General features: G+C 38.4%; 1 protein-coding gene across 1 annotated transcript; it reads left to right on the top strand.

Annotated features, from left to right (window-relative positions):
- Positions 1 to 13107: 13107 nt before the first annotated feature.
- LOC127149744 (uncharacterized) lies at positions 13108 to 14567 on the top strand. Its single transcript, XM_051085611.1, has 4 exons — positions 13108 to 13420; positions 13598 to 13870; positions 13969 to 14368; positions 14417 to 14567. Exons 1-4 carry the CDS (start codon positions 13108 to 13110, stop codon positions 14565 to 14567), a joined length of 1137 nt encoding a protein of 378 aa, XP_050941568.1.
- The last annotated feature ends 1556 nt before the right edge of the window (positions 14568 to 16123 follow it).

The raw sequence follows: 16123 nt of genomic DNA on the forward strand, positions 1-16123 counted from the left end.
CATCAAATTTCGAGAAGAATTTGATGCTGTAGGTGTCGGATCCTCCTCACAGCACTGAAGAGAAAGACCGATTGATCAGAGGCGATGAGAAGCTCTCTAGAGGATCCTCCATGACCAAACGAGGAGCATATAACATGGCTTTTTCTTTTTGCCGTTTCTGATTCATTCTCTAAATACCTAGTATTCTATTGGTTTTCTTTTTCTTCCCTTCTTTTGTGAGCTCTGTGAAGCTCACAGTCCGAGTGTTTCCCTGCCACCTGCTCTGTACTTTACTTTAATCGATTTAGATCTGAGTTTGTTCAAGGAAATCTAGCAGTTATCTGTTTCTTTGATTAATTGGGCGTTTTGACTCAATTGTATTACTTGCTTGCCGTTTATTTTGAGTTACTTCTCTTTAATTTGTACTGTTGGTTTTTGGCTAGATCGTTGTTTAGGTGAAATAGGTTTCTCTTTTGAGCATGTTTTGATTGTTTCTGAGCAATATTAGAATATACGTCGAATGATTTCCATTCTTTCCTCTTCATTTTACACAAGGCCAGTTGCGGTTATGGCCAACTTGTTGTTGGTCGCTTTAATAACAGCATTGGAGATTTGACAGAGGAGTGAGCGATAGAAATAGTGGCTTTGTGTGAGTTATCAATCTGTGGTTAAGAGCATTATTCGGAATGATAGGGCATAAAGCGAATGTGGGTGGCTTTTTGAACCCGCCATGGATGAGGAAGAACATGAATTCTCATTCAGAAAGGATGTTCAACGATAGAAAATGGATTGTTCCATTCTTTGCAACTCTGCTCATTTCAGTTACCCTGCTGACGAATCTAGTGAAGGCTGATTCAACATTCAATGAGGTAGAAAATGTGTGTGTAATGGCTCAATCCAATTTGGTGACATATAAAGGTCCTACAATGATTGCTTGCACGCTTCAAGCAATATCGGTTTTGTTGAGGGAGAGTCTGGATTGGGATTGGTTTATAAATTTAAGTGCTTCAGATTATCCATTGATGACATAAGATGGTTAGTACACTTGTTTTATACTTCTATGATCAGTTCATCTCTTCCAGTTCCTATTGATGAATATATTTCCATATGATCAAATTCTCTTTAAATGTGCAGATTTGTTTCATGTGTTCTCCAACATAACTAGAAATTTCAATTTTATTGAGCATTCTCAGATTTCAGGGTGGAAATTGTATGTAGTAGTTAATACCTTGAAGTTTTTTTTTTCTGATCTAGTAATTATAAGCATTGCCATGTTATGATAACCAACCTATCTATCATTTCAGGAGTCACCGAGCGAAACCGATCATCATCGATCTAGGTCTTTACTTATCCAAAAAGTAGGAACTTGCTTGGACAACTCAAAGATGCTCACTTCCAACATCCTTCAAGTTGTTTACAGGTTAGTATGTATATCATTTCTTTCATGTACTAATCTGCATGTAGGTGCAATTGTTCTCCGATGTATAGTAAACTGAGCAACAAGGTTAACTTTTTCCATATTTAGAAGGTTATTTTTTTGGTTCAGTTGTAAACTTAAGTTGAACAAACCAGCCATGTTATATGATCAAACAAAATTTGATACTAAATAGATTAATTGGCGTCTATCCTTTGACTGTAAACTTCGAGCAATTCCCATGCGCAACCACATTTGCATTTGTAAGGAACTTGTTTGCTTAGCTACTTAATGAAAAGTCTTTTACCTGTGTTGCTCTCTCTTACACGGCTTACAGGTGCGCGTAATCATATCTAAATTCGATGTTTGGTATGTGTGGCTTTCCAATTGTTGTTCAGATTTATCTCCACAGTGTTTGCTTTTTATACGCATATTATTTTTTGAGAATTAAGTTTTTTTATGGTGTTTTTCTACTTTTGTTACTGTTTTTGAAGAATTTGGCATGATTTGTGTTAGTGTTGCGTAATTGATTCAACTTTTGTGATATTTTCTATTTTGAAATTATATGATTGAAAATTTTTCTTAATTACATTGTTTTGACTTCCATATTTAGCTTCTAGCGCTAAGTTGTGACCCTTTAAAATGTTAATGTATTACCATTATTAATGATCCAGTTATTCATATTTTAGAAACTTGGTAAAATTAGCAGAATAGTAGTAAATTCTCCATGTTCTTAAGTTGATAGTATATTATCTCTCTTCTTCTTGAAAAAAAAAAGGTCCACTTGTATTTGTTTTTCTCTTTATATTGCTGGAGACTGTTCTAAAAGCTCATTTAGTGTTCTAAATACAGCTATTGCTAGGAAAGGGTGGGATGTTATCCTTGAGGAGAATGTTCCCTATGTCATTCCCAAGGTTCTATGTTCAATGTAGGAAAAAAATAACCTAATGTGTTTAATATTAACAGACAATTTAAAGTTCTGTGTTCTTCGATCTAGCAACGTTCATTCAGCGGTAATTTTTTGTTTTGCTCGAGTGATTTTACCCATATGTTTTGGGATTGTAGTAGATTGGAAGCTGTGTTCTAATAGGTAGGTGTAGGAAATATTTTTCATGTAACAGCCAACAGGATGCCATATTTATTATTTATTCACAAAGTTCATTTGTTCTTTCTAGTTTGGTGCCATATTTTTCAGTCAGGTTATGGCAAGGAGGAAATACCACTGGCCCTGGTGTGGTGTTTTTTCTTTTAAAGATTTTTTTAAAAAAATCTTTGTGATATGTGGTTTGCTTGCTTTGAACGACCTTTTTTTTCTCTTAAATAAGTTGGTTTCTGTTTTTTACATTTTTGTTTTGTTTGTGATATGGATACTTAGTTACGTAGGTTTGGGTTGCGAGGACTTGCAATTATAACTAGGTCATAACATTGTTACTTATCAATTCAACCATCTTGATGTCTTTTACAGGGAGCTATCACTAAACAAATGACTGCAATAGAAGAAATGGTTGCAAGTGAGTACAATTAGGCAGACCCTCATCTTTGTGACAAGATCTTGAAGATGGTCATTTGTGAAGCGTTCTAGTTTGCTATTAGTTGCAGTTTTAGTTATTACTCTCTCAATATATTCTTTTTCTTTCTTTCTTTCTTTTTTTCTAAAGGATGATCAGTGTATAATAATTAAGCTTCATAATTTCTTTGTGTGTGGAGCCAAGTTGTATATAAATGTACACATTATTAAGATTTCATTTTGTATATGTACAAGTAAAAGATTTCATTTTTAACTATTTGGTGTCATACAAAATGGACAATAATGCAAGGATTTAATAAAAATAAATTTGAAAAAACGACATTAAAGACAACTTTAATGTTGGTTAAAAAAAATTAAAGACATCTTTAATGTCGGTGGAAAAACGACATTAAAGATGTATCATAAGTGACATTACAGAAATATTTAATGTCGGTTATCCACCGACATTAAAGATGAACCGACATTAAAGGCCTTCAATAACACCTTCAAAGATGTCGATTTATAACCGACATTGAAGCCCAACCGACATTAAAGTTCTTTAATAACGCTCGAAAAGATGTTGGTCGCCAAGTGTCATTAAAGGCCTTTAATGTCGGTTTTAAACCGACATTAAAGGCCAGATTTCTTGTAGTAAACCCTAAAATTTTTCAAACCCTAGCCGCCACCGCCTAGCTCCTACACCGCGTCGCCGCCGTTCTTTTCCAAGTGTCGTTTCCATCGTAGTCAAGCCTCGTCGACCATCTCACGTCTCAGCCGTTCGACAGTCGATCGTCTGTGTCGTTTCGTCGCAAGGCAAGTCGTTAGCCGTCTCCGCCTCCGACGCTGCCGTTGGTCTGTCCATCGCTCGTTGAACGACAGTTGAGCCATGCCCTTCACCATTCGTTCGTTGCTACCATCAGCCACAAACCCGAGTTGACCCGACAGCAAGCCTTCCTGCAACCACCAGAGTCGTGCCCCCAGTCGCCGAGTCATGCGTGCGCGAGCTGCGTCTTCCAGCCGCTTGAGCCACCTTTTCCTTTGCGCCTAGCAGCCCTCCTACGTTCGAGCCACACGCCTGCGCCAGTAGTCCTAGTCGAGCTCTTCTGCCTTTTAACCAAGCCGCCTAACTGTTTCCTCTGTTTTTCAAGCCGTTTAAGCCACCAAGCCAATTTTTGGTCCTTTTCATCTGCTTTTGGTAAGTTTTGATTGGATTTTTGGGATACCCAACAAAGATGTAATTTTGGACCTTAAATAATTTAATTTTGGATTAAATTGAATTATTTTTCTTTAAGGGCCGTTTGGATCGTTCAAAGGTGGAACTGAGGAATTCTCCCAGTTAAGGCTAAGTTGATCTCAACCTTTATTTTGGATAAGTTACTTCGAATGTATTTTGGACCTTTAATTCTTTGAGGGTCAAGTTATTAAATTTGATGTTTTCTAACTATTTAGGATTTCGTTACTTGGAAAGCGTGATTTTACCGTTAGGCTTCGATTAAGCTAACCACCAGGTAAGAGACTCAACTACTAGACTTTCGACTGAAATTAAGAAAATCGCATGTGTATATGGTTATGCATAGACGATAGCTAAATTGCATAACTCGATGTTACTGATAATGACTGACATTGTAATGATAATTGACACTGATGACTGATGTTATGATATGACTAGTGGTATGTTGAGGAGGACGACTGTGTTATGTTTATGGTTAGGTATTTTTGGTTAAGTATGCTATGATTGTTATGATATGCCATGTTTATGAAAATGTTATGACATGTTACATGCTACGGATAGGGTGTGCTGTTAGCTTTTCTATTAGAGTCGTACCCACATGGATGTCCCTCGGGATCACCACCTTTTTATGACTGTGTGGTTCGACGAGATCACCAGTCCAGTATGACATTGACATTGACAAAGACATGATTATGAGTAATTCGACGGGGTCACTCACATTCTGATTGTCTTAGTGTTTCCTTCGGGTACACTAAAGACTAGTTTGTCCTAGGTGTTTCCTTTGGGTTCACTGAAGACCAGACATATTCCTATAGATCATAGATTGCACGTCTTCGGGGACGTGCCAATTCAGGGGTACCACTTTATAGGACTCTAATAGGAAGTTAACAGGCACCTAGCGGAACTAGTAGTGGGTCCCTTACTGAGTATAATTTTTATACTCACTCTTTCATGTTTAATTTTTCAGGTAGAGGTAGAGGTAAGGGCAAGGGCAAACTGGCCACTCACAAGAAGTGATCGTGGCGAGTCATAGGGATCATCTTGCTTCCGCTTTATGTCATAGTTCGGATTCCAGTATATGCATTTTTATTTTATTTTTTTATTGTTATTTTATTTCTTTAAAACTAGATAGGGTCCGAGTTAGGATTTTATTTTTAGACTTATTTCTAAATACATTTGTTTATGCTTTTAATGAGAAATTCGATATTTTGTTTTATTTTTTTCTATTTTAAATTTACAAATTTTATTTATCTTTTAAATTAGTAATTACTTCGGCTTAGTATAAGGAGCTGGGTCGTTACAGTCCCTGTCTAATTTTCAAAGAAAAATGATCATAGAAATAACTCGTCTGATAAATGCAATAATACAAAAATACTAAAAATCAAAATTGTAAAGTAAAAGCAAAAGCAACTAAAGTTTACCTATGGCAAGTCGTAGTCACTTTTTGTCATTTTCCAGCTTCATTCTACCTTTACCTCTACCTCTGCCTGAAAAATTAAACATAGAAAGAGCGAGTGTAAACATATACATAGTAAGGGACCTACTACTAGTCCCGTGTAACGACCCAACTCCTTATACTAAGCCGAAGTCATTACTAATTAAAAGTAAATAAAGTTTTCTTAAATTTAAAAATAAGAAATAGACTAAAACCTCTAATACTTATTAAAAATCATAAACAAATGTTCGTAAAGAGAAATTTAAATGAAAACCTAACTCGGGTCCTGTCTAGTTTAAAAAAAATAATGAACAAGATAAATAAAATAAAAGTGCATTTGGTCAATGACATGTATGGCTAGATGTCACTTCTTGTCATTCGTCAGCTTCCCTTGGCTCTTTCATCTACCGTTGCCTGAAAAATTAAACAAGAAAGAGTGAGTATAAAAGTATACTCAGTAAGGAACCCACTACTAGTCCTGCTAGGTGTCTGTTAACTTCCTATTAGAGTCTTGTAACGTAGTACCCCTGAAATGGCACGTTTTCGAACACGTGCAATCTATGGTCCCATAGGAACACATCTGGTCTTCAATGAACCTGAAGGAACACCTAGGACAAACTGGTCTTTAGTGCACCCGAAGGAAACACTAAGACAATCGGGCTGTGAATGACCTCGTCGAATCACTCATAATCATGTCTATGTCAATATCAATGTCATAATGGACTGGTAATCCTGTTGGACTACACAATCATAAAAGGTAGTGATCCCGAGAGACACCCATGTGGATACGTCTCTAATAGATGAAGCTAACAGTTCACCCTATCCATAGCATGTAACGTGTCATAACATTATAATAAACATGTCATAATATAACAATCATAACATAGCACACTTATCCAAATATCTTAGTTATAAACATACTACTAGTCATAACATAACATCAGTCATCAGCATTAATCATCATTACAATGTCATTCATCATAAATAACAGCGAGTTATACAATTTAGCTATCGTCCATGCATAACCATACACACATGCGATCTCTTAATTTCAGTCAAAAGTCTAGTAGTAGAATCTCTTACTTGAAGATTAGTTAAATCAAGATTTTCCTAACAGTCATGGTCACGCTTCCCAAGGGATAGAATCCTAAGCCATAAGGGTAATTAACTCATTTTAAATAATTCAACTCGCAGTCAATTAAGGATCCAAAAATCTAGTTGATTTAACTTTCCCAAAAATCGAGGCCGAACTCGATTTAGACTTAGTTGGACAAATTCCCAGCTCAGTTTCCAGTTAACTCTAGTCAAATTAATCCAACAATTAATTAATTAGGGTCTGAAATTAATCCTTGATGGGTATGCCAAAAACTCAATCAAAACTTACCAAAATTAGGGGAAAAGCCAAAAATTTAAGCTTGGCAGCTCAAACGGCTTGGAAAACAGGGGTGGCTTGACTAAGGCTTTGAAAACGGCTCGGGTAGGGGCGGCTGGCGCAAGAGTGTGGCTCGAACGTTGGAGGGCGGTTCGGCTAAGGCACGCACGACTTGGACTTCATGCGACAACTGGTACAGGCGCATGGCCCATACTTCACGTGGTAGTTGGCACAGGCGCGCAGCTTGGATAGAGTTTCCACGATGGTGACTACTTGGCGGTCAACCGACGGACAATTGGCTATGCGACAGAAAACAGACGAAAGCGACGACTGATAAAATGACGATGCGAGTTGAAGCATTCACTGCTCGACTTTCCATGCGTGACTCGCGGTGGACGAAACGATAGTAGACAGCGGCTACCGTAGGTCGTCGGAGACGCTAACGGAGAAAGAGACGGAGACGCTTGGGGATGATCGGCTTGCAAAGATGAACGACGACCAGCTTTCTTCGATGGCGATGCATGGACGTTAGGAGGAGGATGGATGAGAGGATCGGCTGGTCTCCTTGCGGCAGTCGGCGTAAGCAAATGGCAGCGGGGGCAGGATTAGGGTTAGGGTTTCTTTTAGGGTTTTTTCTTGAGGAAGAAGAAGGTGAATAGACTCCCACGCATCCCAATGCCCTATTTAATAAAAACTTTTATTTTTATTTTTCTCTTCTCTTTCCCAAAATCTTCACACACTCTCTCCTCATTTAAAACCCACCAAATCTTTTCTTTAAACTTAAATTTCCCTCTCTCTCCAAACCAAACATCTTTAAAAATAAATATTCCTACTTAATTATATTATCCACATAATATAATTATTTTACCTTCAATATTTAATTAATTATACAATAAAATATATAATTAATCAAATTTTCTAAAATACAACCAAATAAATCATAAACTCTAAACACTACAACAATTAGATATTTTCCTAATATTTAGTAAAATCCAGTCTTCATAAATCAAATCAATCAGCAAAATAACACTCAAAATTACAAAAATTTAAACTTAAGATAATCAAATAAATTACATTGAATTTTGGGGCGTTACATCCCGCTAGAAGTCTGTTACCATCCCATTAGGGTCCTGTAAAAAAGTATCCGTAAACTGGTGCGCTACGAAACACACGCAATCTAATGATCCCGTAGGAACACATCTGGTCTTCGGTGAACCCAAAGGAACACCTAAGACAAAACTGGTATTCGATGAATCCGGAGAAACACCTAAGACAAACTGGTCTTCAGTGAACCCGAAGAAACACTTAAGACAATCGGGTTGTAAGTGATCCCGTCAGATCACTAAAAAATATAAGATATCATGACAGGCTGGTAGTCCCGTTAAACCATACAGTCATAAAAAGGTGGTGATCTCAAGGGACATCCATATAGGTATGACCCTAATAGATAAAGTTAACAGAACAATCATCCATAGCATGTAGCATATCATAAGCATCATAAATGACATGAATATTAATCATAACGTCCTTAATCATGTGATTAATATATCATGCATCATCATCAATGTAAATCAGTCATCATCATCAACATAATATCAGTCATAAGTATCATCATCAATGCATTATGCATCTTAGCTACATCAATGCATAATGGAGAAATTACATGTAAGCTCTTAACTTTAGTTCGAATGTCTACTAAGAGAATCTCTTACATCGAGATTACTTAACAAAATCTATCCTTAATAGCAACAATCAAAGCTTTCCGAACAGATAAGTCCTAAACATAAATGAAACTAATTCAATAAATTTCTCATCCAACGTGTAAGTATTTAATTAGGTTTCCAACTTACCCCAAGGCTAAGGTTGAAACCAAAACAGCCTTGAATGGGAAAAATTCCACAAATAAATCCTTCCTCCAGATAACCAAATAGCTTTAAAGAACAAAAAACTCAACTTAATTTAACACTTTCAATTATTTAAGATCCAAGGGATATTTATTTGGGCATACCAAACACAACAAAAAACTTACCAAAATACTAGATGTCTCTTAAAAGCAAATTACTTAAAACAAGTTGGCTTGGCTTAGCAAGGAGGGACCGACTCAAATATAGAGGATTGTAGTTTTCTAAAAAGGATGGGTTGAACGTGTTGCTCGTCTCTCGGCTAGAGTAGAAGGGATCGACTCGGATGGTGGCTCGAAAAGGATTATGATAATCCCATTGTTATGATAATATGTGTTTGGAGGAAGGGTTACTATTGGTGGTGTTATGGTAATATGTGTTTGGGGGAAGGAATATGAAAGGTAGTGTTATGATAGTATGTGTTTGGGGGAGGGATTATGATAGTAGTGTTATAATAATATGCGTTTGGGGGAAAGATTATTATTATAATATATGTTTGGGGGAAGGATTATGTAACGCCCCAAAATTCAAGGTAATTTATTTTTAATTATCTTAAGTTTAAATTTTTGAATTTTTTGGGTGTTATTTGGTTGATTTATTTGACTTGTGAAGATTGGATTTTAAGAGATATTAAGAAAATATCTTATTTTTTTAGTGTTTGGAGTTGATGAATTAATTGGTTGTAATTGAGAAAATTTGATTAATTATATAGTTAATTGTATGATTAATTAAGTTATGAAGGTAAGATAATTATATTATATGGATAATATAATTAAGTAGGGATACTTATTTTTGAAAGATAATGATGATTGGTTTAAAGAGGAGATTTGATGGGTTTAAATGGAGAGGGAAAAGATTTGAGATTTAGAGAGAGAGAAAATTTGAGACTTAGTTTGTTTAGGGGATTGGATTAAGTGAAAAAGAAAAGAAATAATAATAATAGTATTATTATTATTATTTACTTTATTTAAAGAACCCTCGTAAAGATTGAAAGTGGAAAAAAAAGGTACTCATCTTCTTCTTAAAACCCTAGCTGTCGTGCCCCAGTCGACTTCCATCCCTCATTCACCATCGTCGGTCTTCTCTGCTCGTCCTTCCGTCCAGCCAGTCGAGCCGTTCAAGTCGTCCGTCTCTGCATCGTCGTCGAGACGGATTCGGTTCTTTCTCTGCTTTACCGTTTGCGAACTGCCAAATGCGACAGTCGGACTTTCTCTGACGTGACGTTCGCCGAGCAACAGATCCGTTGCAAGTCATCGAGCCCTTCGTCCGTCGATCTGTGGAAATCGTCTGTCATTTCGTGTGTCACTGCACCCCTCGACCTGAGCTGCTGACCCGCGAAACCTTCTTCACCTCAACCCGAGCCGCAGACCCGCGTCATCTTCTCTACCTCGAGCCACATGTAGTCGATTCCCCTTAGCTGTGCGCATGTCTTTGCTCTGAGCCGCCCTCCTGCGTCCGAGTTGGACGTGTGCACCAACCACCCCTTACCGAGCCGTTATTGTCTCCAGCCGAGCCGAGTCCCCTTTGACCCAGCCATTTGAGCCACCTAACCTATTTTTGGTAACTTTTGTTTGGGTTTTGGTTGTTTCCCAACAAAGATTAATTTCAGACCTTAAATAATTTAATTATGGATTTAATTGAATTATTTTCTTGATAGCTCAATTAGGGGTTGAACCGAAGAATTTTCCTAAACCAAGGATAAATTTGGAATTATGTTCAACTTTGGGTAAGTTGAAATAATTTGAATTGGACTCTAGGCAATTAGTAATTATTTTATTAATTTTAGTTATTAGGTTCATTTGTGCTTATGGCTTGACTGTTGAGGAGCTTTATCAGGACTGTTAGGATAATTTTTTTGTGAGTTAATCTCCAGGTAAGAGATTCTACTACTAGACCTTCGACTGAAATTAAGAGACCGCATGTATTTATGGTTTTGCTTGGATGATAGCTAAATTGCATAACTCAGTGTTATTGATGATGACTGACATTGTATTGATGATTGATGTCGTGAACTGATGTTATGTTATGACTAGTAGTATGCTGATAAGGATGACTGCGTTATGTTCATGTTTACAATATTGATTAAGTATGCTATAATTGTTATGATATGTCATGTTTATGAAAATGTTACTACAAGAAATCAGGATTTTCCCAACGCCGAAAAACGTTGGGAAAAGTGAAAAATACGTCATGAAATGATCTCTCGACGCAGTCTTCAGCGTCGGGACAAACATCGGGGGAAGTGATTCGGGATAGGCTTTCCCAACGTTGTGTTGGTCACGCGTCGGGAAAGCCTCTCCCGATGCCGTCTTTCCCAACGCAATCCACGGCCTCAGGAAAGCCTCGTCTGCTTTCCCGATGCATGTATTGCGTTGAGAAAGCCTTCCCCAACAGGCTTTACCGTGCATCTTTGCTAAGGAACCATTTTACCGACACTATACTGAAAGCTCGAGAAAAGACACTTGAAAAAGTTTGTTAAATTTTAGATTTTTCTTGTTTGTCCAATGTTAGGCCAACCCTATGATGCACAGACGCACACATATTCATTCAATGAAAGTTGTTTCAATAAAAAAAAATATTCATTTAAGATGTATTTCTTTTTAAAGATATATTTTCCGACGCACACTTACGACGTCGAAAAAACCTAGGCCTTGGGAATCTCCCTTATTTCCCACGTGAAGCTTTTCCCGATGCACTACTTACGGCGTCGGGAATACCCCTTATTTCTTGATGTCTTGTATCCGACGCATGAATTGTGCATCGGGAAAACCTCTTATTCCCGACGTCTTACTTTATGCATCAAGAATAGCTTTTTCTCCCGACGTCTTACCTTATGCGTCGGGAGATCCTCTTATTCTCGACGTCTTTTATGCCGACGTCTTTTTTGACATGTTACATGCTACGGATTTCTTTGTTGTTAGCTTTTTCTATTACAGTCATACCGACATGGGTGTCCCTCAAGATCACCACCTTTTTTATGACTGCATAGTCTGATGGGATCACCAGTCCAGTATGACATTGACATAGACATAGACATGATTATGAGTGATTTGACGGGGTCACTCACAGCCCGGTTGTCTTACTGTTTCCTTCGGGTACACTACAAACCAATTTGTCCTAGGTGTTCCTTTGGGTTACCGAAGACTAGATATGTTCCTACGGGATCACAAATTGCATGTGTTCGGGGATGTGCCAGCTCAAGGGTACCATTTTACAAGACTCTAATAGGAAGTTAACAGGCACCTAACGGGACTAGTAGTGGGTCCCTTACTGAGTATATTTTTATACTCACTCTTTCTTGTTTAATTTTTCAAGTAGAGGTAGAGGTAAGGGCAAAGGCAAGCTGGCGACTGACAAGAAGTGACTGTGGCGAGCCACAGGAATCATTTTTCTTCCTCTTTATGTCATTGTTTGGATTCCAGTATTTACATTTTTATTTTATTCTTTTATTGTTATTTTATTTCTTTAAAACTAGACAGGGCCCAAGTTAGGATTTTATTTTTAGACTTATTTCCATATGCATTTGTTTGTGCTTTTAATGAGAAATTTGAGGTTATATTTTATTTTTCTATTTTAAAATTATAAATTTTATTTATCTTTTAAATTAGTAATGACTTCGGCTTAGTATAAGGAGTTGAGTCGTTACAGTTGGTATCAGAGCCTAAGTTTTTAGGTTCTGCAGACTGACTTACAAATTTAAGTATTTCTTTTTGTTTTTACCCCTATGGCTAATACGACCCTTCGTCACTCGCCAGGTATGTTTTTATGATTAAGATGATGTCATGTTTATAACATTTCCTGAATTAAACTAGTTAAAGTATGAATGTTACGACTGTATTGTGAAAAACTTATGCTAGTGGAATTTAAGAAAAATGTCGCCACGTAGAGGAGCACGTAAAGGTGGTAGGAAAGACAGAGAGCTGGACGTACCTAGCCTGAAGAGCAGCCTACCATGCAAGCTGCCAACCCTACCACACCTGTCACTCAAACAGATCTCGCTGCCATGGAGAAGAGATATCAGGATCTACTGAGGGACGCTTTAGCATCGTTCCATGCTACCCAGCAAACCCTGACCGCACCTCCTTCAGCTCTAGTAAAACCTCAGCCCGTGCCAAACCAACTGTTGGCAGAGGCCAAACATCTGAGAGGTTTTAGGAAGTACAAACCTAAAACATTTGACGGGTCCATGGATAACCCCACCAAAGTCGCAAATGTGGTTGACCTCTATAAAGACCATCTTCTTGTACATGAAGTGCCCTGATGACCAGATGGTGCAATTCGTACTTTTCTTCTTGGAGGATAGAGGTATCGCCTGGTGGGAGACTGCTGAGAGGATGCTAAGTAGAGACGTTAGCAAGATAACCTGGGAGCAGTTCAAAGAGAGGTTCTATGCTAAGTTCTTCTCTGCCAATGTGAGGTACGCTAAGCAGCAAAAGTTCCTAAACTTGGAGCAAGGCGACATGACCATTGAGAAATATGATGCAGAGTTTGATATGCTATCCCGCTTTGCTCCCGAGGTAGTAAAGGATGAGGCCACCAAGACCGAAAAGTTCGTTAGAGGTCTCAGACTAGACTTCCAAGGTTTCATTTGAGCCTTTAGGCCAGTCACCCATGCTGATGCACTCCGCCTAGCACTAGACATGAGTCTACATGAGAAAGGTAATCCATCCAAAGCTGTAGGAAGAGGGACAACCCCAGGTTTTAAGAGGAAGGCTGAGTTGCAGCCTACTGTAGCGCCATAGAGGAACCTGAGGTCAGGAGGTCATTTCCAGCGGCATCACCAAGAGCTTGCTGCTACAGGAAAGACTGTGAAAGAACTACCTGCGTGTCGGAGCTGTGAGAGATATCATGGAGGTCGTTGCTTAGCAGGAATTGGAGTTTGTTTCAGGTGCAAGCAACCAGGGCATACAGTTGACTTTTGTCCTCAGAAACTGCTTGAGACTACATCGAACCAGACTCCCACTCCTCAACTGGGAAGAGTTTTTGCCACTATTCGTCAGGAGGCCGAGCAAGTTGGTACCGTAGTGACAGGTACGCTCCCAATCTTGGTGCACTTTGCATTCGTATTATTGACTCTAGGTCATCCCATTCTTTCATATCCTCTGCGTTTGTTCAACATGTATGTCTAGAGGTAGAACCGTTGAGTAGTATGCTATCTATTTCTACTTCATCGGGAGAAGTCATGTTGTCTAAAGATAAGATAAAGGCATGTCAAGTAGGGATAGCAAACCATGTATTAGATGTAACCTTGTTAGTTTTAGACATGTGGGATTTTAAAGTAATTCTAGGTATGGATTGGTTGTCTGCTAACCATGCAAGCATAGAATGTTCATGCAAGGAGGTAGTTTTTAACCCTCCTTCAGCGACTAGCTTCAAGTTCAAGAGAGGAGGAACTGTGGTCCTACCTAAGGTCATCTCAGTTATGAAAGCAAGTAAGCTACTCAACCAGGGTACTTGGAGTATCTTGGCCAACATAGTAGACACTAGAGAGCCAGAAGTTTCTATGTCATCTGAGTCGGTGGTGAGAGAGTACCTCGATGTCTTTCCAGAGTAGCTTCTAGGAGTTCCACCATCTAGGGAGATTGACTTTGTTATTGAGCTGGTGCCAGACACTGCTCCTATATCTAGAGCTCCTTATAGAATAGCCCCAGATGAGCTGAAAGAGCTAAAGGTCCAGTTGCAGGAGTTACTTGATAAGGGTTTCATACGACCTGGTGTGTCACCTTAAGAGCACCAGTACTGTTCTTGACGAAAAAAGATGATTCAATGCGACTTTGCATTGATTACAGAGAGTTGAATAAGGTAACAGTCAAGAACCGCTTTCCATTGCCTAAGATTGACGACTTGTTTGACCAGCTACAAGAAGCCACTGTTTTCTCTAAGATCGATTTATGTTCAGGTTATCACCAGCTGAGCATTAGAGACAGTGACATCCCTAAAACTGCTTTACATTTCAGATACAGGCATTATGAGTTTATTGTAATGTCTTTTGGCTTGACCAATGCTTCTGCGGTATTTATCAATCTAATGAGCAGGGTATTTAAGGACATCTTGGACACTTTCGTTATAGTTTTTATTGATGACATCTTGGTTTACTCCAAGACAAAGGCTGAGCATGAGGAGCATTTGCATCGAGTTTTGGAGACTCTTCGAGCCAATAAGCTATATGCCAAAGCTTTCTAAAGTGTGAGTTCTGGCTGAAGAAGGTGTCCTTTCTTGGCCATGTAGTATCCAGTGAGGGAGTTTCTGTTGACCCAGCAAAGATTGAAGTTGTTACCAATTGGCCTCGACCTTCTACAGTTAACGAGGTTCGTAGTTTTCTAGGTCTAGTAGGTTATTACAAGAGGTTCGTGAAAGACTTCTCTCGTATAGCCAGTCCCTTGACTCAGTTGACCAGGAAGGGGACTCCTTTTAATTGGAGCCCAACATATAAGAGTAGTTTCCAAGAGCTTAAGAAGAAGCTTGTGACAGCGCCAGTCCTTACAGTGCCAGATGGATCTGGAAGTTTCATGATCTATAGTGATGCCTCTAACAAAGGACTGGGTTGTGTTTTAATGCAGCAGGGTAAGGTGGTTGCTTTTGTCTCTCGTCAGTTGAAAAGTCATGAGCAGAACTACCCTACCCACGATTTAGAGTTAGTAGCAGTGGTTTTTGCACTGAAGATATGGAGACACTACTTGTATGGTGAGAAGATACAGATTTTTACTGACCATAAGAGCCTGAAGTACTTCTTCACCCCGAAGAAGTTGAACATGAGATAGAGAAGATGGCTGGAGTTGGTAAAGGATTATGACTGCGAAATCCTTTATCACCCAGGTAAGGCGAATGTGTAGCTGATGCACTTAGTAGGAAGGTGTCGCATACAACAGCGCTTATCACCAAGCAAGCTCCTTTGCTTAGAGACTTTGAGAGAGCTGAGATTGCAGTTTCAGTAGGAGAAGTTACTTCACATGTACGCAATTGAGAAATAGTCGTTCAATAGAACTTCTGGTAATGAAAACAGTACATTCATGCGATAGTAGAACAATATGATACAATTACATAGAAAAGTGGAATAAAAATATAGACCATAAAAGCTTGAATAAAAAAAAGAAGTTCATACGATAAGAAGACAAAAGCACGTAATAAGAAGAATAGATAGTCAAAGTCTGAAAATTAACTAATACAAATAGAACAAACAAAGTGGTCAGAAGTTTTCTTGTAGAATGATGTTGCAGTACTGGAACTTCATTTTGTTGGGAACATCAAGGAAAGCTTTCATGTCGTTCACTTTACGCATCATTA

This window comes from Cucumis melo, chromosome 6 (assembly GCF_025177605.1).
Source record: "Cucumis melo cultivar AY chromosome 6, USDA_Cmelo_AY_1.0, whole genome shotgun sequence".
Lineage (NCBI taxonomy): Eukaryota > Viridiplantae > Streptophyta > Magnoliopsida > Cucurbitales > Cucurbitaceae > Cucumis > Cucumis melo.

Excerpts from the sequence above, each read along its gene's own strand:
- LOC127149744 (XM_051085611.1), top strand. The coding sequence starts at position 13,108 with ATGGTGCAATTCGTACTTTTCTTCTTGGAGGATAGAGGTATCGCCTGG. Across the intron at positions 13,421-13,597 it reads TCTCAGACTAGACTTCCAAG|GAGGTCATTTCCAGCGGCAT; the intron begins GTTTCATTTGAG and ends ACCTGAGGTCAG. Across the intron at positions 13,871-13,968 it reads AGTTGGTACCGTAGTGACAG|AGGTAGAACCGTTGAGTAGT; the intron begins GTACGCTCCCAA and ends ATGTATGTCTAG.